Source organism: Natrix helvetica (genome assembly GCF_964273705.1).
Source record: "Natrix helvetica genome assembly, chromosome: 5".
Lineage (NCBI taxonomy): Eukaryota > Metazoa > Chordata > Lepidosauria > Squamata > Natricidae > Natrix > Natrix helvetica.
Window position 1 is genome coordinate 154215051 of NC_138551.1, and position 23566 is coordinate 154238616.

Genomic DNA, 23566 nt, shown 5'->3' on the forward strand with positions numbered 1-23566 from the left:
AAGCTGTGGCTGGCCCAGAGCAGCAGGGCATGGCCGTCACCTGAGCGGCCAAGGCTGAGCCTCCCCTGCGCTTCAGGGCTGCCTCCCTCGTGCTTGAAGGGAGGCTTCTCCACGGAGGAGGCTGAGCAGGAGAGGCCTGTGCCCGGCCCTCGCCAAATCGCCCTGCTGCCCAAGCAGACGTGGGAAGGAAGGGGAACCAGATGAAGCTGCGCGGCATAGGTGGGTTGCGGCTGCAGGTGCAAAAGATGCCAAGGGCCCCTGCTGGCTGGCTGGATTCTTAGGGAGAATCGCTCCCAGGGACTAGTTTCTCTAATTCATACAAGCAGACGGCCGCAAAACGTAGCATGCCTGAATCTAGCGGGGAGGCAGTCTCAGGAGAGGCATCTTGCCCAGGGAGGGGGGCGCTTGCAGAGGCAGGGAGGGAGACCAGAGGCAAAGAGAGCTCAAAGAGAGCTCCCTCCCCCCCCCCCAGGAATGCCTCCGTTGGCTCTCAAGGAGAGGACGGGCCCAGAAGTCTTCCCCCCCCCCCACCACCACCAATCGATCCAGAAGACAGGGGCACATTTTCTTCCAGAGCACCAAACGTGGGCAATGTGCAGCTGGTATTTACTGCCACTCAGCTGAACCACGGGGCCCTTCCATAATTACCCTGGTGAGACTTCTTCAGCACATTAACTGGTACCAGGGGAAGAAGAGGCAAGGGTGGCCCTGGAGGCAGCAGCACGGCAGGCCAGAGGAATGGAGGCCGGAGGGCCCTGGGCATCTCCAGCAGGACAGCAAACTGGGTGGCACGCACCCCCTCCCAGGGAGGGGGGGGGAGAAGGAGGAGTGGAAGGGTTCTGTGTGGGCCCCACGCATTGAAACCTGAAGCCACCTCCAGGGGGCCCTCTGGGGCAGGTTCAGGTGGGCCCTGGTTCGGGCAACCCCATTCTCGGAGGGAAGGCCGGAGTGGCCGTGGGCCCCTGGGGGGGGGGGGAAACCTGACTCGAGGCTTCCTGCTTTCCTTTTCCTTTTGCTGCCCTCCGTTTGTTCCTGTGCGTTGTTCTGCAGTCGGACAGCCTCGCAAATGTGACAAAGCAGCGAGGAAACAAATGAATAAACATCGTGAAACAAACTCTGCAACCTGTTCAGAGGAGTCAGACTTTGGGGGGGGGGGGGAACTAAAAATAAAAGCAGGCGGCCTCGGGGCTCCTTTCCTTAGGATTCTTTTATCATCATGCAACAGGCAGGAGTGCGGGGGACGGGGGGGGCACAGAGACACAGAACGAGACCTTCCAAGCCCCGGAGACCTTCAGAGGGGAGGACCCTCTTCCTCCCGGCTCTTGGGCCCAGAGGAGGCTGCAGGCACCACAGCAAAGAACTCCGGAAAAGGTGTAATCAGAAAGGAGAAATAATTCTGCACAGCCTGAAAAATGTAAGGTATGGGCAAGGCCTTTTCACACAACGCAAACTGAGCTGACAACGCCTAGCAAAGAAAGGCCTGCGCTCTGTCTAGATCAGCCGTTCTCAACCTGTGGGCCGTGTGTGTGTGTGTGTGTGTCGAACAACCCTTTCACAGGGGTCGTCTAAGACCGTTGGAAAACACATATTTTGGAAAAAATACGGAAAACATAAAACAATTTTATGGTTGGGGTGTGTGTGTGTCACCACAACATGAGGAACTGTATTCAAGAGCCGCGGCATTAGGAAGGTTGAGACCCAGTGGTCTAGAGTGTTTCTCCATCCCAGCCGGAGGCTGGCTAACCTCAGCCAGGCGATGGGGAAAATGGCCCAGAGTGTGGGATCTGGTTAGGGCTTCAACGAAAAACCACCACAAGGCTCTGGAGGCTGAGCTTGGGGGGGGTCCAAGGGCACCCTGAAAGTCACACGCCCCCCCATCACAGCCCAGAAAGCACCACCGATAACATACCAAAGGCACCGATGACTTAAAGGAGACCCTGTTGAGATGGGTGGTGGGAGGAAGGAAGGAAGGAAGGAAGGAAGGAAGGAAGGAAGGAAGGAAGGAAGGAAGGAAGGAAGGAAGGAAGGAAGGAAGGAAGGAAGGCCTTTACCTGGCATAATTTCTAATATGCTCAATAATAATAATAAGCAAAATTTCCTTTTCAAAGTTGAAGATGGCTGCCCCTCTTGTCAGCGCTTCACAAAAACCATGGAAATAACGCTGGGAAAAGCGCGGTGAGCTCCCAAGCCTCCTAAAGGTCCCTTTGGCCTCAACTAGGAGGAGGAAAGAAGAAGAAGGAGAAACCTGATCTCTAGGGGGTTGACTCCCTTTCTTGCACCAGGGGACAGGCGACCGACCGTCCTGGTCTTCCTCCCCTCCCCTGCTCTGCTTGCAGGTACCCAGAGTTGATCTTCCGCAAGAGAAATGTGCCCTCCAGAAGGGGGTTCCTCAACCTCAGAAACTTTACTGGTGCGTGGACCCCAACTCCCAGTCACCCCCTCCCCCATCCAACTGCAGGGAGAGCAAATATTCCCTCTTTCTCTCTTCCTCCTCTGGCAAAGACCCCGTGGCTCCCAGAGGATGTCAGTCCTTGCGAACAGCAACGGTAACTCTGCCCGTTCCCACGTGTGGGGCTGAGCTCAGGGGTGTGTGTGTGTGTGTGTGTGTGTGTGTGTGTGTGTCTATAAAGGGTTCCTCCCCAAGCCAGCCAACCTGTGTGTGTTGGGGGGGAGGGGCTCTTTCAAGAGACAGACGAGGCTGCTGGTCCATCGACACACACAAGGTTTACACACAAGAGTAGCACCCCTGCAGCTTTGCACCCCTGAGAAAGGCACCCCTGAGGCCTCAGGCTTCTCCTTGGCCCCTTCCAAATGTCACCCCAAAAGGGCTGGTCCTCCTCGGCTTTAGAAGCTCTGGGGCTTCTCGCCAGGACCTGCGTGCCTCGGTCCGGCCTTAAGATCCCAGGTCCACAGCAGAGGCCCAGCTGGTCCAGGCAGTGGAGATGCCCAAAGGCGGCTGGGCAGGGCACGGGGGGGGGAGCCTGAAGGGAGCCCCCAAGGGGGGCATTCCTTCCTCGGCTTCCCCCTCGGTCACCACCACCAGCCCTCTCAGGCCCCTGCAACGGCCGGCCAGAGTCCCAGGGTGGCTGCGACAGGAAGCCCTCCATGGTCGCTGTTGGTCAGCCACGTCCTCAGGCCGAAACAGGGGTGGCTCGGCTGCTCCCAGCTTTTGGCCACGGATCAAGGACGTCTACCTCCACCTTGCAAGTTTCTATGACCCCGCTGGACACCTCCTTCCCGAGGGGTTCCTTCCCTCACGGGCTGCTTGAGCCTGGCTGGGGAAAAACACAGAGAGCTGCCCCCAAAGCAGCCCTCTCGCCAGCCCTCCATGCCCTGACATTTGTGGCCGCCCCGGCAGGAGGCTCGGTCCCTGGGCAAGAGGTGGGCCAGAAAGGGGAGGGGGGGCCTTCTTGATCTCACAGCCAAACATCTGGGCAGTTTTGGACCTCAGATCTCCCAACCGCTCTGGCTGCTCCTCCTCCTTGGCTGAACAGGCGGAGGGGGGCGGAGGGGGGGAACAGGAATCTCACCACCTCTGCCCACCCCACCCCACAGCCTAGCCCCAGCTCCCCTTATAGGGGGGGTGACTTCCCCGTCTGCCATTCGCAGTCCCTGCCTGAAGAAAATGGATTCCACCGCCACCCCCCCAAAAAGGAACCCACTGTTGCTGAGCAGGATATTCGCTTGAATCCCCCCATCATCATCATCATTATTCTTCAGGATGAGAAGCCCCCTCCTCAGGTGGGGGTGGAGGATTATTTTTATGAGAAAAAGAGGAGAGTAGATCCAGGTCAACCCAAAGGAAAGATGTCAAATTTAGTTACCAATTAAAACTAAATTTAAAAAAAAAACATTTCTTTTTTCTAACTCCCCCCATTTCTTTTTTTCATAATCATGTTGGTGATTTTAGTTCAGCCTCCTCACAGGAAAGCAATCACCGGGTGGTGTCTTTTCTGTGCGCCCTTCCCTTTCAGTGGGCCATCTCCTCAGAAGACCTAAACGCTTCCTTCCCTCAGAGCCCTTCCTCTGCAGAGAGGGGGAGGGAGGGAGGGAGGGAGGGAGAGGACACACACACGCACGCACGCCCGTTTAATTACAGGCTGGTGTGCCAGGTTCCTATTTACCCTTGAAAAAAAGGGAAGGGGGTTCAAAGATTGGAACAAAAAATGCTCTTGGCTTTCTTTTTTCACGCTTTGGCGCCCAGATGTGTTCTTTCCTGGAAACAGGACTCTCTGCAGGGTGGATTTTGGAGACAGCAGAAAATGCAGGCTGGCCTCTAAATTGAGCCAACGGCAGCAACAATAAGCCTAAGTCGAGGTCTGTCTTAGGAGAACAGCCCTGCAATAATGCACCACCTGCTGCCCTCCAAAATACCCCAAGGCAGGTAGACCACAGATCCCATCGTCCCCCAGTGAGCAGCTGCTCTTTGCCCTGATTCCCATTGGGGCAAAAGAGGAGAATTTGCAGGATCCCCAACCCCAACCAGGCCCCCTCCCTGCCCCCACAGACGCCCCGCCAGGCTGAGCTCTCCTGGCTGAACTTCCCCTTCCCATATTTGCAACTGCTTCCAATTTAATCACGGCCTGCAAATTCAATTAATGGGCTGTGTTTTTACCCCTTCAGAGCACCTTGTTAGCGAGTGGCTGCGCCAGGGTGCCAGGCTCTCTCAGCGACACGAGATGCCAATGCCGAGATGGCCCCCCTCCCCCTCCCCCAAAGCCAACGGTGGCGTTTTCTCCTGGGGCAGCTACCACAAAGCAGCCCCCATAGGAAGAGTGGCCGTAAAAGAGGAAGGGCAATACAGACCCCCTAACTGCCCTGACACAAGAAGAGAACACCAACAGCATGGAAATAACATTGGGTCCACGGGAATTAATTTCCCAGTTCTTCTCATTCCCACTTTGATTTCTCTGCAGAGGGCGAGAGGGGCTGAGGGGCTTTTCTAGGCTGCTAAAGGCCCTGTAACCCAGCCAGGAGCAAAGGCTTTGCACCCACATGGGCCTGTGAGGAGGGCAGGGCCTCTCTGCTCTTCAAAGCAGCCGCATCTTTCTTCAGGCCCAGCTCCTGGCACTCCTCAGCCCCCTCCAGATCGTCTCAGCCTTACGCACCCAGGAAGGAAGGAAGGCAAAGCAGTGGGGACTCAAAGGTAATTGCTCACTCCAGTTGTGCTGGATCGGGGGTGAGAGGGAGAGGGAGGGGGTGAGGAGGAGTGGGTTGAGGGCAGCTACTTGGGGCTGAAACAGGTGAACCTCTCAGGCCAGGAGTGGTCAAGAGCTCAGCTGTGCCACCCACAACTGGCCTTGAAAGAGCCTCTGTGCAGCTCCCAGAGATCCCCGGCCGTTGGTGCCCAGCTGCAGTCTAATGCCCAGATTGGTCCAGCTTTTAAGACAGAGCAATTCCCCAGACTCAAATTCTATGGGGGGGGGGAACCCTTTTCTTACACACGGCAGGCGCTTCCCTGTAGGGCCTGGTAGAAGCCCTGGTGCCCAGGGCAGAGTCCCACAGCAGGCTACGTCCAAAAGGCAGCTTGACCTGAAATCAGGTGACCTCAGGCTGCCTGTGCCAGCTGCCAACCAGGGAAGCCCGGCTCACCAAGGAAGGGCAGGAAGGGGCACAGGACAGCCCCCGCCACGGAAGGAGTGTCCCTGGGCCCCAGGAAGGGGGAGGGGGCCAGGAGACCCCTGCCAGCCCCCAACCCTTTCTCCCTCCTTCTCTTCACAGGCAGGAGGCTTCCTCCCCATAACTGGGGCTGGGACGGAGGAAGACGCTTCTGAGCGGGCAGAGAGCTTCCCTTCAGATATCCAGCGGAAGGGAAGGGTGGAATTCCGGGCGGATGCTGATGGGCTGAGTGGCAGGATATTCTTAGCCACCTGATCATTCTGGAGAGCCAAGCCCTGCCCCCCCCCCACACACACAATGCCCTTCTCCCTGGAAAGGGGCTGGCAGAGTCCCTTTCCCCTTTTCCTTACACCAAATGGAAACAACCGTGCAGGAAAAAATCAGAGTTGGGAGAGTAGGATAACGGAGCCTGTCCTACCTCGCAGGGCTGGAGCTTCTAGTCTCCTCCTGGCCAGAGCTCTGGCCCCCAAACGTCAGAGCAGGGAGCTGAAGCGCCACCCATTGGCAACTAAGATTTGGCAACATGACTCCCAGGGCCCCCCCCCTAACCTCTTTCCAGGCTCAACCTTCAACCAGGGGTCTCTGCTTGGTGGGGGGGGGAGAGGGTGCATGCGATGCCCTTCCCCACTCTCTTTTCCCTTTAAAGAAGCAGTGGGAAAAGGGGAGGGGCCCCCCTTGGGAGGCAGCCTGTCCACTCTTGAACAGGCAATGAAGAAAAGGCCAGAGGGCATCGGGACTAACATGCTAGGGCCTTTTCTGCAGCAAATGAGGGAGATCAAGGAGGAAGGGGCTTCCTGGGTTGCTGTGGTGGGAAAGCCCCCTCCAGTGCTTGGAACTGCAAGAGGCTGGTGCCCATTTTGGCAAAGAGAGCAGCAGCGAGCACCTTCCCTCCAAGATTGCTGGCGTTCCCCTGGGGGAAGGTTGGAGACCCCTGCAGAGGTCTGGACCTGCAAAGACCCCCGCCCTCCCACCAGGCCTGCTGGACCTCCCCTCCCCCCAACCGTGCCCCACAGGCTCAGTGGAGGGAGTGGAGCCCCTGAAGGCCACGCCTGGCCTGCCCCACCACCCTCCCTCCAACACATGCCCACTGCAGTTTTCTGGGTGCTGATGGGCCCTGGCACGGAGCAGACCTTGGGAAGGGCCGGGGTTGGGGGGATGCCAGACTGCAGGGTGCTCGGACCCTCCTAACCCCTCCAACTGCAGCAGAGGACCCCTTCTCCTGAGGCTGCTCCGGCTGATTTCTGAGGGGGCTGGGAGTGGATGCCCACCTTGTGCCAGGGGCCTCAGCAGCTCCACGACCATTTCCTTGCTTTGCTTGGCGGGTGGGGGCAGCGATCCCTCTCCCACACACATTTCTTGCAACTGCTGCTGCCGCTGCTGCGCTAACCCAGCGTTTCCACGAGAAGCCCCAGCCAGACGCCTTCGGGGCTCCATCTGCCAAGTCCTCCCCTCCGCCCCCCCCCCCGCAAATCCCAGGAAGAGGTGATTTCCTAAGCAGATCCAGACTTGTTACTAGAAAGAGGAAGAGAAAGAGGGGCAGAGCCTTCCCTTCGCTTCCAAGCGGGATCGACACCCAATTCAGGCCCTCCCGGATCTTGGGCGGCGAGGGGCTCCCCTTTGCCTCCCAACCGCTTCCCCAGCGGCTCCTCTGGACGTCGCTCACTTGCCCCCCACGGGCACTTGGGGGGGGAGGGGCAGAAGCCAGATGCTGCCGCCGCCGAGGACCTGAGCCCCATTACGTCATCGCTCCAACCCTCCTCTGCACAATCCCCGCCCCCCCGGGGGGCTCTTGGCTCCCCCTCCGAACAACCCCCCCTCCCAGCCCTGAAGGCTGCTCCGACGCCGCCCGCCCGGGCGCCCCCCGAGCCCCGGCCGCTCAGCCGGCCCAGCCCAGCTCCAGGAGCGGCCCCGTCGGGCTCTCTCCCACCAAACAACCCTCTCGGCCAAGGGCCAGGTCCGCGGGGAAGAGCCGCTGGCCAGGAAGGAGGGAGGCAGGCAACACTTCCCCGGCTCCGCCCGGGAGATAGGCCGAGCAGCGAACCCACGGGCGGCCGGAAGATCGCCTGGCCGAGCCGGTCGCGAGCGGAACTCCCACCCGGTTGCAGGTCGGCCTCGAGAGCGCGGCGCAGAGACGGGGGCCCGCCGGGCAGGCGCAGAGCAGCCCCCGTGCCCGCCCGCCCTCCCCCACGTTGCCTCTGGAGGGCCGAGCGGGGCGCTTACCTTGCAGGCTGGGCTGAGCGGGGTCCGGGCCGGCTCCGGCCATCTCGGCGGCACAGGGGGGCCCGTCGGCGCTGAGCTCGGCCAGTCTGCGGCTGGCGGCGCCCAGCTCGGCTCGCAGGGCGCTGACCTCCTGCCCGGCCGCCTGGAGCGCTCCGTCGATGCGCAGCGCCAGCTGCTGGTTCCCCTCCATCATGCCGGCGATCTTGGCCTGCGGGGGGGACAAGGCGGCAGGCTCAGCCTCTGCAGCAGCCGCCGCATGGCGCGCCCGGCCCCGCCGTCTCCACCCGACGCTCCCGGGGCCGCGACGCCCGCCCGCCCGCCGGCTGGGGCTGCTCCCGAGGCCGGCGGCGCGGCTGGCAGAAGCGCGGCCGGGGCGGGAGGCGGCGGGAGAGGGTGCGAGCGGGAGGTGAGGAAGAGGGGGGGCCGCCGCCAGCTCCGCCCCCGGCTCCGCCCCGCCACCTCCGGCCCCCGCCCCTTCTCCGGCCTGGCCAGAGCAGCCGCCGCCGCTCCCCCTGCCCCGCGCCCGGGCTCTCCGCGCGGCTCCACCTCAGCGTCCAGGCGCGGCGAGCGGGCACCGGAGGAGTCCGTGGGGAGGGCGGCTGGCGGAGCAGCGGCCGCTCTGCGTCGGGTAGGCCCCCGGAACAGACGCGCGGCGTTCCTGGAGCCGCGGAGGGAAGCGAGAGCGCGGCTGGCCAGTTCGGACTCGGAGCTCCTCGGCTTCTCCGGAGCCTGGTCGGGAGCGGCCATTGCCGGCGATGGCGCAGCCCCCGCCCCGCCTACCCCGTTTGCCCCGAGCGAAGCCCCTGCGGCCCCGGGAATTCGCGGACTGCCTGCTCGGGCAGGGCCTTCCTGAGCCCATCGCGCCGGTGCGCTTCCGTTGGCTGAGTTCCCACCACACGCTAAAGCCAGCCCCCCCGTTGCCAGAATCCCCGAAGAGAACCGGCCGTGATTGAGTCAGGGTCCGTTTCGCCTGCTGAGCCTCCCCGGGGGTGGTTGGGTCGGCCCGCGCGGAGACCCCACCGAAGGGTCTCTGGTTGCAGAGCTAGGACAGGGGCCCTCTACTATGACCCCAGTTGGGAGCGGGATTTGAGCTAGGCCCGATTTTAGGACCTTTTTTCCATGGTTGCTAAGTGAATCAGGGCAGTTAAGTGAATCACACAATCACTGACTGACCCCCAGGCTTTGCTTGCTGGGAAGGCCACAAATGGTGATTATGTGACCCGGAATCTGCCCCACCAGCCCCCCTCCTCCTCCCCACCCGCTGGAATTCCTCCCCTTTCCCCTTGGAGCAGAATCCATTCAGAACGGGATCCTTCGGGAGAGGTTGCCCCAAACTCCCCAGGTTGCTCGGAGGGCAGAAAAGACAAGAGTGAAATGCAGCAGCCACAAGGCCACCACCACTCAGGCAAGGACTTCACTGCCATAAAAATGCAAACAGGCCACAAACCACAATTCCTTCTCTGTTGAGGCTTGGTTCATGCATCACACAAAGTCACAGCAAAGTGCAACATTCAAGGGTTGCAAGCGGTTACAGTTCACTGAAGGACGGTTTCTGAACGTTGCACAAATTGGTCCAAACCTAAGTTAAGGAATGCCACGCCACCACAACCGACCCCTGTGACACCTGTACGGCCTCTGGCTCAGCACAAGAGGTGCCTCAGCCCCCTCGACTGACCCATCCCGAGGCCGCCTGATGAAAACCTGCCTCTGGACTCCAAATCCTCTGAATCCCAATATCATTCATCATTCATATCATAAACGCTTGGCATTGGTAGCAGCCAGCTAGTGTTGGGCAAGTCAACGGTTGGCAGCCAAATGGCCACACCAGGTAGCTGGCAGCAGGGTCCCTGGCCGGCAGAGGGAGAGCCACCGCTGGCCCTGGAGGGGGCTCGGCCTCAAGGAGGAGCTGCTGCTGCAAAGAGCCCTCCCAGCCTTTTAGGGGGTCTTTCTGCACGGGGTAGAACCCCCCCTCCCCCACTTAGGAGGCCTCCCACGGAAATACGCTGCCAGCCAGCGCCAGGTGAGGCCCGCTTCAATGTAAACCTGACCTGCATTTTCTGAGACTCTCCAGCAAGGTCCCTCAATCTCAGCCACAGTTTGGATAAACCTGGCTCGGTGCAAGCTAGGACAATCAGTTACGCCTGAGAAAGCGCTTCTTCTCTTGAGTCTGGGTTCACACGGTGACCCTGAGCTCCAGTCAGGGAACCATTCACACAACACGCTGAACTCTCTCACAAGGGACCCGCGGGCTGCACTCAGATAATGTGCAGAGGCTGGGGGTTTGTGTAAGTTACGAGCCCTTGTGCCAATGCAGCCTTGCACCAACACCAAAAGTTTTGCAAGCCTGTTTCTGTTGTGCAGTGCCTGAACGAACCACCTGTCGCAGCCGATGGAAATGGCCGACATCACACAATTGACCATAGCAGCCCCCCCCCCAACCTTTGAGGCACCGGGTTCGATGGAAGGGAGGGGCCGTGGCTTCGCATGCTGCCTGCATTCCATTGATGGGGCTTCGCTTGTGTGCGCAGCCTGGTTTCTGGCGTGCCGCGGCCTGGTGCCAATCCACGGACGAGGGAATGGGGACCCTGAGCTACAAAGAGGGCTCCGTTTTCTCTGTGTCTTCCAGCATGTCGGGTGCTGTGATCCCTCCCGCCCCTTTGCTCACTGGCTGGAGGTGTCCCTAGTCGCCCCCCCCCCCCCCGAGGTGCATAGAAGAGAACCCCCGCAAGGGTGCCTCAAACGGCAGCCCTTAATGGGATACAAGAGTGAAAATTATGGAATGCACAGGGGAGTAATCACATCAACCGCCTAATTCCTTTTTAATTAAGCTTACATTGAGATTAAATGAAAATACATCAAGTTCAGGTTTTGTCCAGGCCCTCCCCATTGAAGGATACCAAGGACAGGCGAGACAAGGTGGGCGTGACTGGCACGAGGCCGGATGGGCTTTTCTTCCAACCTGCGCATTTCCCCCTCTGTGGGCAATAGGCAGAAGGCGCGTTTAGATGTGTTTTATCACTCAACCAACTGCTTAAAATGCCAACGATAAATCAGGTGGGCATTCCTGGCAGGCAGTTGGCAGGGGGCTGCCCTCTCCCCACACCTTGTGGAAGGACAGGGAATCCACCTTGTGCACCTCTTCACCAGCTTTTGCTGAAGCCCCAGAGACGCCAGCCCTGCCCTCCTGCCCAAGAGTTTGGCACCCAGTTCGCTCCCATAGTGCTGCTTGGCTCGCTTATGCTTGAATGTAGTGGGAAACGGGCAGTGTGGCAGAGGGAGTGTGAGGTTTGCTGCACCCCCAGTCAGAGGAGGAGGCCCCCACTCAGCCCACCCCAACCCACAAGGACCCCCAGCCTCTCACAGCAGCCTTCAGCCAAGGCAGGTCCCACCTGATGCCCCACCTGCAGCCAGGTTCCAGCATTTGGCCAGACGAGGCGTGCTTGGGGTGCCCTCCCCTTCTGCTGCTGCTGCTGCTCCTCCTTTCTGGCCAGCATCTCATGGCCAAGACTTGGGGGAGCCAATGACCAGCCCCCCCCAACTCTGCCTGGATCACCTGAAGGTCTCCTTCAGGTCGTCCTCCGGAGGAGATGGAGCTCCAGTCGCATCCAGATGTCTGTTAGCCCCTCCTCTCCTGCCCGTGGGGCTGCCCCTCGCCTCCCCCTCCTCTGTGGTGACTCAGAGCTTCACCGTCTTCCTGCTGAGCGGGGGCTGAAGAGATACCTGCGGTTACCCTGACAACGACCATCTTCCCATCTCTTGAGGAGCACTCGCAACGGGGGACCTTCTCCCCCCCCACGTGCAGGAGCGACCCCCGTCTTGCCACTCCTCTCAGCAAGGGAGCCTCTGTGGGCTACACACCCCACCCCAGTGCAATTGACTGCACTTCCAGAGGGGACCCCCCTCCTTCCCACCCCTCGGCCCTGTCATCTCTAAATTAGAGTTCCCCCCCCCACCCCCGCAGTCTCTTTCCTGAAAGCCTCACAAAGCAAATTCTCCTTCCTTGACTGGGATCAGGGCAGGGGGTGGGGGTGGGAAATGCTGTTTTTCCAGCGGTGGGGGGGGGAGAGGGGGCTCCCTGGCTCCTTTGCCTGACTGGCTTTGTGTCTGCACTGCCAACCCTGCTCTGAGCAGAGGGCTCGGCCAAGGACTCCTCCTCCTCTTCTTCCTCCTCGGAGCAGAGTTAATGGATTCCCCCCCCCCCTTCTGGGACCCAGGGAGCCTCCCCTCCCCCTCCCCTCCCAATGCTAACAATGCTCCCCTTGGGGGGGGAGGGTTGTATGCATGCAAAATATTTGCTGGGGATCCAATGGCAGCCGCCCAGGGCACCATTGGCTGCAGAAAGCCAGAGCAGCTTCTGCTGGCAGGCAGCTCAACCGACACGTTGGCCGGAGGGAGGGAGGGAGGGGGGAAAGGGGGTGCTAGGCTCCCTTCCTCTGACCTTCAATCCAGCTGGAATGCTTTTAGGAGCCGCCCCCACACACCCCGGCTTGGCCAGAGCCACCAATCTCCTGATGACATGAAGGATGGACTGCCACTGTGCAGTATTTCTGGGGCTGGCCTCGGAGGCTATCCTAAAAAAGCAAGTACTCCTACCAAAATACAGGCTGGATGTTTGTCCTTTGGGCCCTTGACCAGGCCCGGCCCCTTAAGACAAAGCCACTGCCCCATTCCCATTGCTGAGATGGCCAGGAGTGACAACCCCCTTCCCCCCATGAAATTAATGGAAGAAACTAAGAAAAGGGCCGAACTGGGATCCCCACAGCCCAGCTCTATTCTGGTCCATCAGCTCCCCTTGCCAAGAGAGCTTCCCCCACCCCCGAGCCCCTGGAAAGGGCTGGTGACCCAAGAACTCCTCCTAGTTCCTGTCCTGCCTCTCCCATGCCTGCTCTCCCCTCCCCCCCACCCCGCATGTGCAATCCAACAAGCCGTGTGTGGCGTTCAGACATCCTGTGGCACCTGCAGCTGACCTTCCGCATGAGGCAACCTCCTCTCTGTCTGCAGCTCCTGTCCCCCCCTCCCCCCGGCCAGCTTGGGAGCTATTTTGCACGCATGCACACACACGCACACACAGCGCCTGAAAGGCCCAACAACCTCCCAGGATTCTGCAGCAGAGCGAGCAAAGCCCCCCACTCATCCTCTGTTCTCTGGCGTTTCCATAGAAATAAATGTTTGTTTCCATGTGTTTCTGCTGGAGCTGACCCCCCCTTTGCCAAACAGCTGCCGGCTGCCACCCAGCAGCCCCAGGCAGCCTGCAGAGGGGCCCAAGGCCTGGCCCCGGAAGGGCCTGATGCTGGTTCCCACTGGCCCAAAGGGCAGCCCAGGGTGCAGGAACTGGGCTGCAGCCACCAGGGGGGGGGGTGCATTCGGCCTGACGGAAGGAGGCATCGGGGCATTTCCTGGGCTCGGACCTGGGGGAAGGAAGGTGGACCTCTTCCATTATTTATCAAGATAGCAAAGCTGGAAAAAGAGGCCCCTTCCTCTGAAAAATCCCCCCTGAAGACCTGACCAGACTGGGGAGGGAGGGAGGGAGGGAGGGAGGGGGCCAATTGAAGCCTCCCCCCCCCTGGGCAGTGCAGTGGGACACTTTCAGGGCACACAGAAGCCTTGGCAAAACAGCCCCTCTTTCGGCCTGGAGCATCTGCAGGGCTTTCCGCTCACCAGAAGGCCGGAGAAGAAGGAAATGCCCACTCCCATGTTCCTACTGGCCTGGCCAAGAAGCCCCCAGGAACCCAGCCCGGCTTCAAGTTGCCTGGCATGTGCCCAGAGCCCTCCACGTTGGACCACATCTTGCTCTTCCTTCGCAAGCCACTTCCCTCTCCTACTTCACATTGGGGCCCGATTCCCCAAGGAGGCAGACAGCTCATTGGGGGGGAGGGGGCTTTCTCTCTCCCTCCCTCCCTGAAGAAATTTGGGCTGCAGCCCACGGTTCTCCCACGAAAACATCACCAAGGTTGCCACAGGAAGCGCTGTGCCCCCGTGGGGCGTTCTCCAGACAACACGCACACCGCTGCCCCCCCCCCCCGGTCCCTTATGGTGGGGCGATCAGGGGGTGGATGTGTTTGTGGTGCCTCAGGGCAAAATGATGTGGCTTGTTTTGGGGAAGAAAACAGGGAATTTGGCTGTAAGAGTTTTCACTGCTGTCAACGAGGCCCCCCGTCTTCAGCCAGCCCATAATACCACCGGCTCACCCAGGAGACACGCTTCCCTCCGAGAGTGGGATTGCAGGGTTGTATCCCGCCTGTCTACACTCAAGGCGGGGAGCTCAGAACTCAGACCGAGGGTCTCTGATGATGCCCATCCAGTGCCCTGAAGGCTTTTCGGATCGGCTGCCTTAGATCTGGGGGGAGGGGGGGCATTGGAAGGAGACCCACAAGCGGCTCTATCCTGCAGAATGCCCTGGGGCAAGTGGGCCAGCAGCACCTCTCCAGGGCGGAGGGAGGTGATCTTTCCAGCGGCCTCCTCCCCAACATCTCGGGGACCGAATCTGGGCACTGCTGAGGGGGTCTGTGCTGCACCGTGGGGGCCTCTGAAACAAGAAGCCCCCCCCCAAGTCCCCTCTGGGTCTGCCTGACTGGATTAACACGTGGCATTGATCATCGTTCACGGTTTGACTTTACCTACTCTGCTCAAGCCTGAACCTTTCTCTTCCTGGTCCCCCCCCCCCAAGTGGGGAGCCCTTTGGGCCCAATTTCCTGGTGCCTGCCTGCCTCATGGGCGCTGGTGGCTGAGTGATCCGGAAGCCGTCCCAGATGGAACCATGGTCTGAAATTCTGCCCCTCCCTCTTGCTTCATCCAGCAAACGGGGCAGGTTTTTTGGGGGGGAGTGTGCAAACCTTCATTGTGTTGTGTTTCATTGAGCAGAGTTTTGCCAACATGTAGATGGATCCGTGCAAGGGGGGGGGAGGGGGAGAAACAGAACTGCGATCTGATACCAGACTCTTCATGGCCAGGTTTTGTTTTTCTCACAACCCAAAGGTGGACTGAGATTGTCGGAGGGGGAAAATGCTGTGCCAGAATGGAAAGAAAGACGGACGTTGGAAAACAGCAAAACCTTCCATGGTGGAATCAGTGGCCTTTAGCACCTGTGCTAATGAAACATGAATTTGGGAAAACTGGAAGCCGGGAAGGAGCCAAACGCCTGAAATAGAACCGTAGAGCCTAATAACAGAACGAACGAACGAAGGGGCCAGTGGGGAGATTTTGATCATGCAGATGAACAGATCAAAGGGTCGCCTCCCTGCCCCCCCCCCGGTGACATCTGCCTTTTCTCCCTTCAATTCTGACAGGCAAAAAAAAATCCACTAAGGGTACCAAGGAGCCCAGCTGGTTCCCCTCTGCCCTCCCTCCTTGTACTGGCACTTTTATAATTAAAAGCCTCAAAAACAAAGAACAAAACCATTTTTGTTCTAGTCTCCAGCAACAGAGAAGAAGCAAAAAGGATGGGATATGAACCACGATGCAAATAAACCTAAACAGCCCCACCACAGGTTTTGCAGCCTGCTTGGTTAGAATAAAACTCTTTTAATCAATTTATTTATTGGTGGGATTAAATAGGGACTTATTTATTGGGATTAAATTAATCAGGATTAAAACTTGCTCTTGATCCCCCAATGATTTAGACCATGTGGATTGCAAATATTTGTATGTTTCTGTAATGCAAATGTGATACTTTGTGCCAGGATATGATCACTAATAGATCGCATTTGATTCATAAAGCCCCCACCCCATCTCTGGCCTTCTGGCCGAGGGGCCTCGTTGGGCAAACTCCCTTTTTCGATTCTGTAGTCCTGGCTTGCCCGGACCTCTGGCCTGAGAGGGCTTCGCAGAAGACCCGATTGGGATTCAGACGATAGAATAAGACTGAGACCCCCAGTTAATGAACAGCGGGGGCACCCAGCGCCAGGGGTGGGGACTCACCAGGCATTGGCGCTCTCTCACGCACAGAGGTGCCCCAGGCTGGTAACCAGGAGAGCAGAGCCCAAATCCCGACTGCACTGAGCCGCAAGGCCAAAAGAGCCCTGTTGCACCTGCCGCTGCCTCCTCCTTTCCGGAGCTCTTTCCCATCTGCAGCTTCCTCCAAGCCGGAAGGTCTGTGGTGAAGGAGCGCAAACTCTGGGCCAAGAGGGAGATCGTAAGATCTACACACACATTTATCCAATGACTTCCCTGAGGCGTTTTTTGTGTGTTTTTCCTTCACCTAAAATATTTTCCCTGCTATAGACGACCTGGAAGAGACGGCACACAAGGAAATAAGAGGAGGAATGAAGGACTCTGCAAGGATGGCCTTCCGTGGGAACCAACAAATTCGGTGCCAGTTCAATATTTATCCCAGGGGGAGAGCAGTAAATTGAGGACTGCGGCAGGAAATTTGCTTAACTGCAAAAAAAAAAAAAAGGCTAATTATTTCCAAAGCAAACCATAGGGCCCATAGCGCGCATGTCAAGCAGGCAGTGAGTTCCCCTGCTTCCTTCTGGGTGGTGTGGAACCTGCACCCCTCTAAGCCCAGGATGGGGTCACCTGGCCCAAGGAGTCCCTGCCAAGGGCCCCCTTGGGGTCTCAGTCCTGCACCCAGAAAAAGCAAAGCAGGCGGATGCTCCCCTGATGGACTAGCCCCCCCCCAAGGGGGTGGGGGAATCTTCCTCTGCCTCCTCTTCTTCCTGCCCCCACCCTCAATTCTGGCACACGCACACACCAATCTCTGCCACATTCTCTCTCATCAGCTGGCTGGGAGAAAGACTGCTAGTAGTTTTTAGTACCGTTTTACAAAGCCTTACAAAGACCACAATTGGAATGTTTCACCCCGTCCTCTAGAAAGAGTGCAGAGAAGAGCAACTAAGACGATTAGGGGCCTGAAGGCTGAAACATATGAAGAAAAGTTGCAGGAACTGGGGATGTCTAGTCTAACGGAAAGGAGGACTATGGAAACATGATAGCAGTCCTCCAATATTTGAAGGGCTCCTGCAAAGATGTGGGGGGTCAGTTTTCCAAAGCCCCTGAAGGCAGGACAAGGAACAATGGTTGGAAACTAACCAAGGAGAGAAGCAACCTGGAAGTAAGCTAAGCCGTGAGAGCAATTAACCACTGGCTTTCAGGAGTTGTGGGTGCTCCATCAGTGGAGGCTTTGAGATTGGACAAGGGTTTGTCCAGGGTGGCATAAGGTCTCCTGCTTGAGCAGGGGGGGAGTTGACTAGAAGACCTCCAAGATCCCTTCCAACTCTGTTATCCTACGTTCTTGTAGGAAAACTGGAGGAAATGTCAGCATTCATCCGGAAGCATTCCTACCACCACCACCACCATCATCAACATCATGGCTTGTGACAGTCACCCAGATGTTCAGACTGGATTTGGCATTTTTGTCCACCTGGTATCCAAGAACCTGGGGTAGGTAGGTAGATGCGGATAGGCGACAGATACCACCGCAGGAGGGAGGAGGAGGAGGAGGAGGAGGAGGAGGAGGAGGAGGAGGAGGAGGAGGAGGAGGAGGAGGATTTGTTAAATTTATTTGCCGCCTACCTCATGGCTCTTCCTGTACTCTCTGCCAGGACCCGGATCCTGGCACAACCCCGACTGAGGGCATGTTCAGCAGCCATAAAGACTTGGCAGAAGCGGGCAGAAGCGGTGGACCCAGAAAGCTACGGCTCCCACTTTCAAACCAGAGGATATTTTTGCACCGGCTCCCAAGAATGGTCCAGAAACAGGGCAGAGAAGTTGGCTGACCAGCCTGGGGAGACTTCCTCACAAACGGCACAAGACAAAGAAATATTTGTCTCCTGACAATCGCGAATGACATCCAATAAATAATCAGGGAGGGGGGAGGGGGGAAGCTGGGGAGGGGGAAGCACCCTGTGAAAATAATTGAAGAGCTTCAAGGGTAATCAATGTTAGGAAAGGGGCAGGAGAGGCCCATAAACCCGCCAGATAAAAGATCTCTGTTTGGAGGCCAGCAAAGGGAAAAAAAACTCAAGGCAAAGATAAGCAGGAAGATTTCATTCTTTCAATAGTTGTTTGTTTGGTCTCTGGCCAGCCCAAAAATTTGCAGTTTCAAAACCACACACACACACGGACGGACGGACAGAGAGCAGAGAGAGGAGGGGCCAGCTGGGTGGGCAGCCAAGCACCAGAAGGATCAGAGAGAGGACAGGGGCCATTTTGCAGCCCCTGCTCCAAGGGCTGGTTGGGCAGCAGGGATGCCGGTCTCTGCTGGGCTCCCTGGATCTTGAGCAGCCAATGCTTGGCCTTCTGGTGAAGGACTCTGCAACCACAACCTCTGCAGCCCAGGCTTAGCCGACTGGTGACTGCACACCCGTCCCTGAGCGAGACAGACGGAGCCCAAGACAGCTGCCCAAGGGGCGTTTTCTGAGGCCCCCTTGAAGGCAGGACCTGGGCGAGCAGGTGCTTCCCTTTGTACGTGTGTTTTTGTACGTGTGTGTCTGTGTCTGAGAGAGAGAGCGCACCTAAGTAAAAACACTGCACAACCGAGTCAGCCGCCGTCCTTCCACACACGCTCCTTCTGCTCCCACGCGGCTTGCTCCTGCCAAAGCTGCTTGCTCTGAAGTAAACCAACCCGCGGTAACACCTCCCCTGCTGTCCAATGGCCACCCACAGCAACGTGGAGAGTCAAGTCATGCCAGCCAGAGTCCGAGGGAAATGTTGACCTTAAGGCTGGGTCCACGTGGACCCCAGGACGGGCAAAAGGCTCGGCTCTTCACCAACTCTTGCCCTTCTTAGCTAGGCAGCTGACATGGAGGCTCCCACGGAGCCCCAAAGGAACGTGGGAGTGCCAAAGGAGGAAAACAGAAGCTGCCTCTTCAGGAAGCTCCTCCTGGAGCCCAATGCCAGGGACCTGCTTAGGCCTGGGGGGACGAAGGAGAGGCAGCCCTGCTGAGGGGCACAGCAGGCGAGGAGCTTCCCCTGCTGGTTCCAGGACCATGGAGAGCAGGCCCAGAGGATCTCTCAGAGCCCCTTCATGGCTTCTGACAGAGGAGTCAGTCAGAGATCCACCCTGGGGGCAGGTGGCAACATGGGAGCCGGTCCCCGTTAGAGCTTTGGGTGGCCTCCCTCCTGCTCCTTGACCCTGGCAAGGCAGGTTCCAAAGCATCTTCCTGGTGTACCAGGAAGCGGCTACCGGTCTGCTAAGAGAATAAACAGGGAACCTTCTCCAGCCTCCCTGCCCCTTTTCTCAGGCCCAGCCTCTGCTCAACAGTTCTCCCTCCTTTTTCTTTTTTCTTTTTACTGATCTGCCATCTCGGAAACGCAGCCTGAAGAGGATGAATTTGCATTTCAAATCATTATTGTTGTTATGACAACGCAGGATAGATTTCCCCCCCCCACCCGGTGTTTTCACTTTCTGGGCTTTTGAACTCATCATCATCATCATCACCACCACCCACCTTATGGTGTACAAGTAAAATTTTAAGCTCTGGCCTTGCCAAGAGATCGCCTCCTCGGGAAGCAGAGGAAAGGAAAAGAAAGGAGAGAGGCACACGGGTGGGCAGGGGGCGTGAGGCGGGAAGCACGCGGCTGTCCCAGGAAGAAGGAAGCCGGAGCCCCCCCTCCTCTATTGCAGGAGAAGGACAGGCTCCTTTCTGGGGAGCCCAACCACGGCAAGGGCCTTCTCTTCCTGAAGGGAGGGAGGGAGGGAGGAACCAGGGGCTGTGGACCCTGAGGGGCAGGTGGGTTCTCACTCTGAGAGCCCCGCAAAGCCCTGGTCTCTTGTAGATTGAATAAGGGCCAAGCCTCCTTCCGTCAGACCGAGCAGCCCCAATGATGGCCTCCTCCAGTTCTCCAGAAGCTCAGGCAGAGACTCCCAAGGGATGGAGAAGGAGCAAGACACCCAAAGGCTTCTTCCATGAGGCTAGATCTCAGTGAGGCCCGCAGACCAGCTGCCTCCCTCACCCAGTAGTAGGGTGGCTGCCCACCCGCTTACCCTTAGCTTCTGGGTCAAAGGATTGGGTGTCACCCTGGCACAGACAATTAGAGCTCCCGCTTACCAGACGCCTGGCTTTCTCGGGTGAAAGAGAGCAGAACCGGAGGGCACTGAGGCCTCAATGTGTCACCCCAACTCCCCAGCTTCCATCTGATCCTAGGCACTTTCATTTGGACTATTGTCACCTGGCAGATGGCAAAGGGTAATAAAAACAAGGACAAAGAGGCTGAAAAACAGCTCCTACCCCAGGGCAGAAACCGTATTGAATTCTACAGTATAGAGGGCAATGTTGGGTTTTCAATTTCCGTTATTATATAGAATGCAAAGGATGCATGTTTGTGTTTTCATTTTTATAATTGCAATGTACACTGAAGACAGCATTCAATTTTGTTGTTCCGTGTGCAATGACAATAAACCAACCTAACCTAACCTAACCTAACCTAACCTGAACTTGCTATGGATGCCTCTCCTCCCTCTGGAAGTGCTCCCCATCCCAGGAGCATTCTCCCAAAAGCTGGGAAAACGATGCCACTCTGCTCGGCAGGAAGGAGGGCAGGTGCTGGAGAAAGACTGGCAGGGCCTGGGCCAAAGCTCCGCCCCCCAGCTGTAGGAACTCTTGGGGTGACTCCCCCTCCCCCCCCTCGTGCTGTGGCTATCTGAGTGAAATTGCACGTGTGGGGGGGGGAGGGAGAGATATGAGACAGTTGGAGTTCATGTGTCTATTTGGTGTTCCAATTTTTTGTCAAGCCCAGCCCAGATATGCAAATATATCGTCCTAATGTATACCGTTAACACATTTATGTGCATGACTTTTATAAATATTTGCATTGCTGTGCAGATATTTTTCACACACACACATACACAAAATATACTGTACACACACATTGTACACGTGTAATTTTCAGAATGTTGTACTAGCTGAAGTTGGGTCTTTTAAACTCATCTCTGGAGATTTTATTGAAATTTCAGCTTTTGTTCCAATTTCTTTTGCATTAAACTGAATGATTAAAAACACAGAAGTATGTTTCGGCACAATATTAACCTGAACATCTTACATAAATTTACCCAGGAACCAGCCCTGCCCTCAAGGCATCCGAGTCCCAGATTCCCCTCCAGGGCAGCCGCAGAAAGAGCCAATGGGAAGGGAATGTCATTCTGCTCCATGCACCCCATGGAAGCTGCGGAGCAATGCAGCTTGACCGGCCTTTCATGCAAGCATCTCCCCCCCAGAATTCACAGGTAAACCGCCCCCTTTGATGCCGCAATTTGCTTTGCTTCCTTTATTAAAAAGAAATCAAAGAGTCAGAAAGTTTCACTGGAATTAAACATACCGTTATCCCTATTGAGTCTTTTCTATCTGAAAAATTACAGGAGTTGATACTCCCTCTTTTTTTAAAATTAAGGTGGCAAATGTCTCTGACAAATTAATCAAGGTAATCGCTCTCCAAACACCGTGATTTATTCTAGTGGCCTTAATTAGATCTTGATGGCCAACTGTGAAAATTAGGGCCTGTAATTCACAAGTTGTGGCAAGGCGCTGATGTTTATTAACCTCGTGGCTTCAAACCCAGAACATTTCCGGTTTTCAAGCACCTTCAGAAAAATCTGCCCATTATAACAAATTCCCAATTATATTTTCTGTGCTCCAGACGAAAAATATCCAGGCGTAGAACAAGTCAAGCCAAAGGACGATTGCAATGCGGGTGGGCCCCACCTTGAAAAGGATCCCAAATCCCAGAAGACAAAAATTTGGAAACATCTCAGCCAGCACAGAGGGATATGGAGGGGGGGAGGGTGTTCCTGTTCCTTTCAGCCGAGGAAGAGCGATGGGGAGGAGACCTCCACCCCAGGAAACTAAACTCCCCCTGCCCTCAGGTACAATCTGGCCAGGAAGGTGAACAGGAACTGAAGCTGCACTTCACTGGTGCTGGTAGGTGAGAACACGGCTCTTCCCTTCTGAAGCTAACGGTTAGTGCTCACAACCCCCCATGCGCGTAGGCCAAGAAAGCAGGTCACTCTCCTCCTCCTCCTTCCCAGAAACAGACAGCCGAACCAGAGCTGAGCAAAACTTCAACCTGTGCCAAAGTTAACAGCAGCGATCGGAGGGCTTCTCTGTGGGGTCAACCTTGCTTCCCCACACCAGCATTCCCAGCCAGGAACCCAGCTCAGCTGCCTGTGCACAGAAGGGCCTGCAACTTGTACTTGCTGCACCGCCAAAGTGCCCTGAACTTGGGGTAGGAGGGGGTGTGGGGGGGGGGGGCTTGGGGCTTTTCTGGCCCTCCAGAGGAGCAGAGGCAGCATTCACACGCCCGCGCCCAGGTGTGTCTCTGCTGCAAGGGGAGACCCTCGGCCGACCTACGGAAGATGCCCACGGAGGGCAGAGGCCACAGAACATCTGGAGTCCCCTCTGTCAGGATCTCCCAAACGCAAGGAAAATGGGGCGGGCCTGTGCACTCCCTCCTTCAGGCTAGGCCACCGGGGGAGGCTCAGCCCTGGGTGAACGCAGCCAGTCCGGTTTCAAAGCCATGGTTTAGCGTGTTGCGAGAAGCGAGCCGAGCTGCACTGGGCAGGGCGAGTGGCTCCCTCTCAGGGGATCCGCCGGCTGGTCGTCCTGGGGAGGGGAGGAGGGAGGGGGCTTACCTGGGCGTCCATCAGGAGCTGCGTCATGAGGGACATGGACCTCCTGAGGGTGCCGCTCTCGGAGGGCAGGAAGGCCTGCGGGGGGCCGTCGTCCTCCTCCAACGCCTGGGCCTTGTGGACGATGAAGTCGGAGATCTGGTCGTTCAAGGTGCGGAGCGACTGGACGGCTGAGGAGAAGGAGGGCAGGACACGGGGCTCACCTCCAGGTAGCGGCAGCTGGGAGAGCCCGCCTCCCACCAGCAAGGCAGAGAACCGGGGAGGAAAGGCGGCAGAGCCCTCCGTCCCGCACCCCGAAAGAGGCGCCGGCGCCTGAGGGAACGGGGCAGCGGGGCGGGAGTCAAAGGCTGGCCGTGCCTGGGCGACGCCGCCTGCCCCTCTCCGTCGCCGCGTCCGAAGGGCCAGGCTCGGCTCCCGGCGGGGGTTTCGGTCAGGCCGGCCCGCTTCACGCCTGGCCGAGCGCGGCCCCCCCGGACAACCCCCGCAGACGGTGCTTTCCTTTGCCCGGGGGGACGGAAGCCGGGCTGACTCGGCTCAGGCTGCCCTCAGGCGCGCCACGCTGACCCCCCAGCCAAGGCCGAGAGGGAAGCGGGCAGGCCTCTGGCTTCCCACCGGGGGGGGGGAGGGAAGGGGCTCTAGCCGGAAAGCCGCCCCGAAGCCACCCAAGATCGCGGGATTCTCCCGCCGGAGCTGGCCGTGAGCGCGTGGCTTGCTGGAGGGGGGCGTTTCGGCGGGGGGGGGCACACGTCTGGTGAGTTTGGCGACATCGCAATATCCTGCGGGAGCCTCTCCCCCCCCCCCGCCCCGCTCTGGCCCAGCGATCCTGAGGGACGGAAGGAGGGAAATTTCGGGCGGGGGGGGGGCGGCCAATGTCCAGGGAGACTCTGGGCGGCCCTTGAGGGAGGCGGTGCTCCATGTGGGGCCACAAAGGGCCCAGAGCTGCTCCTGAGGGAGAATTTCCCATGAATGCTTTCTGGCATCTTGGGGGGAATGTGGATCTGCAGGAGGGTCCACCATGAAAGCCTTGAGCCCAAGACCCCCAGAATGGTGCTGGCGGAGGCTGGCTTCTCTTGCTGTCCCCTCGCCCCTCCCTCCCTCCCCTGATGGGCTGGGAAGAGAAGGAGCCTCCTTGGCCCAGAGGCAGGAGGGAGATTCTGCAGGGGC

The 23566-nt window shown here is 58.0% G+C and overlaps 1 protein-coding gene across 2 annotated transcripts in view; it reads right to left on the reverse strand.

The window, feature by feature from the left end:
* The window catches only part of KAZN (kazrin, periplakin interacting protein), a 59044-nt gene that overhangs the window by 31345 nt on the left and 4133 nt on the right, over positions 1–23566 (reverse strand). For both annotated transcript variants that reach the window (XM_081954711.1, XM_081954712.1), the window contains exons 3-4: positions 22406–22572; positions 7840–8047 (exon numbers count right to left, since the gene is read on the reverse strand). In XM_081954711.1, coding sequence (XP_081810837.1) covers positions 7840–8047; positions 22406–22572 — 375 coding nt within the window. The remainder of the gene's footprint in view (positions 1–7839; positions 8048–22405; positions 22573–23566) is intronic.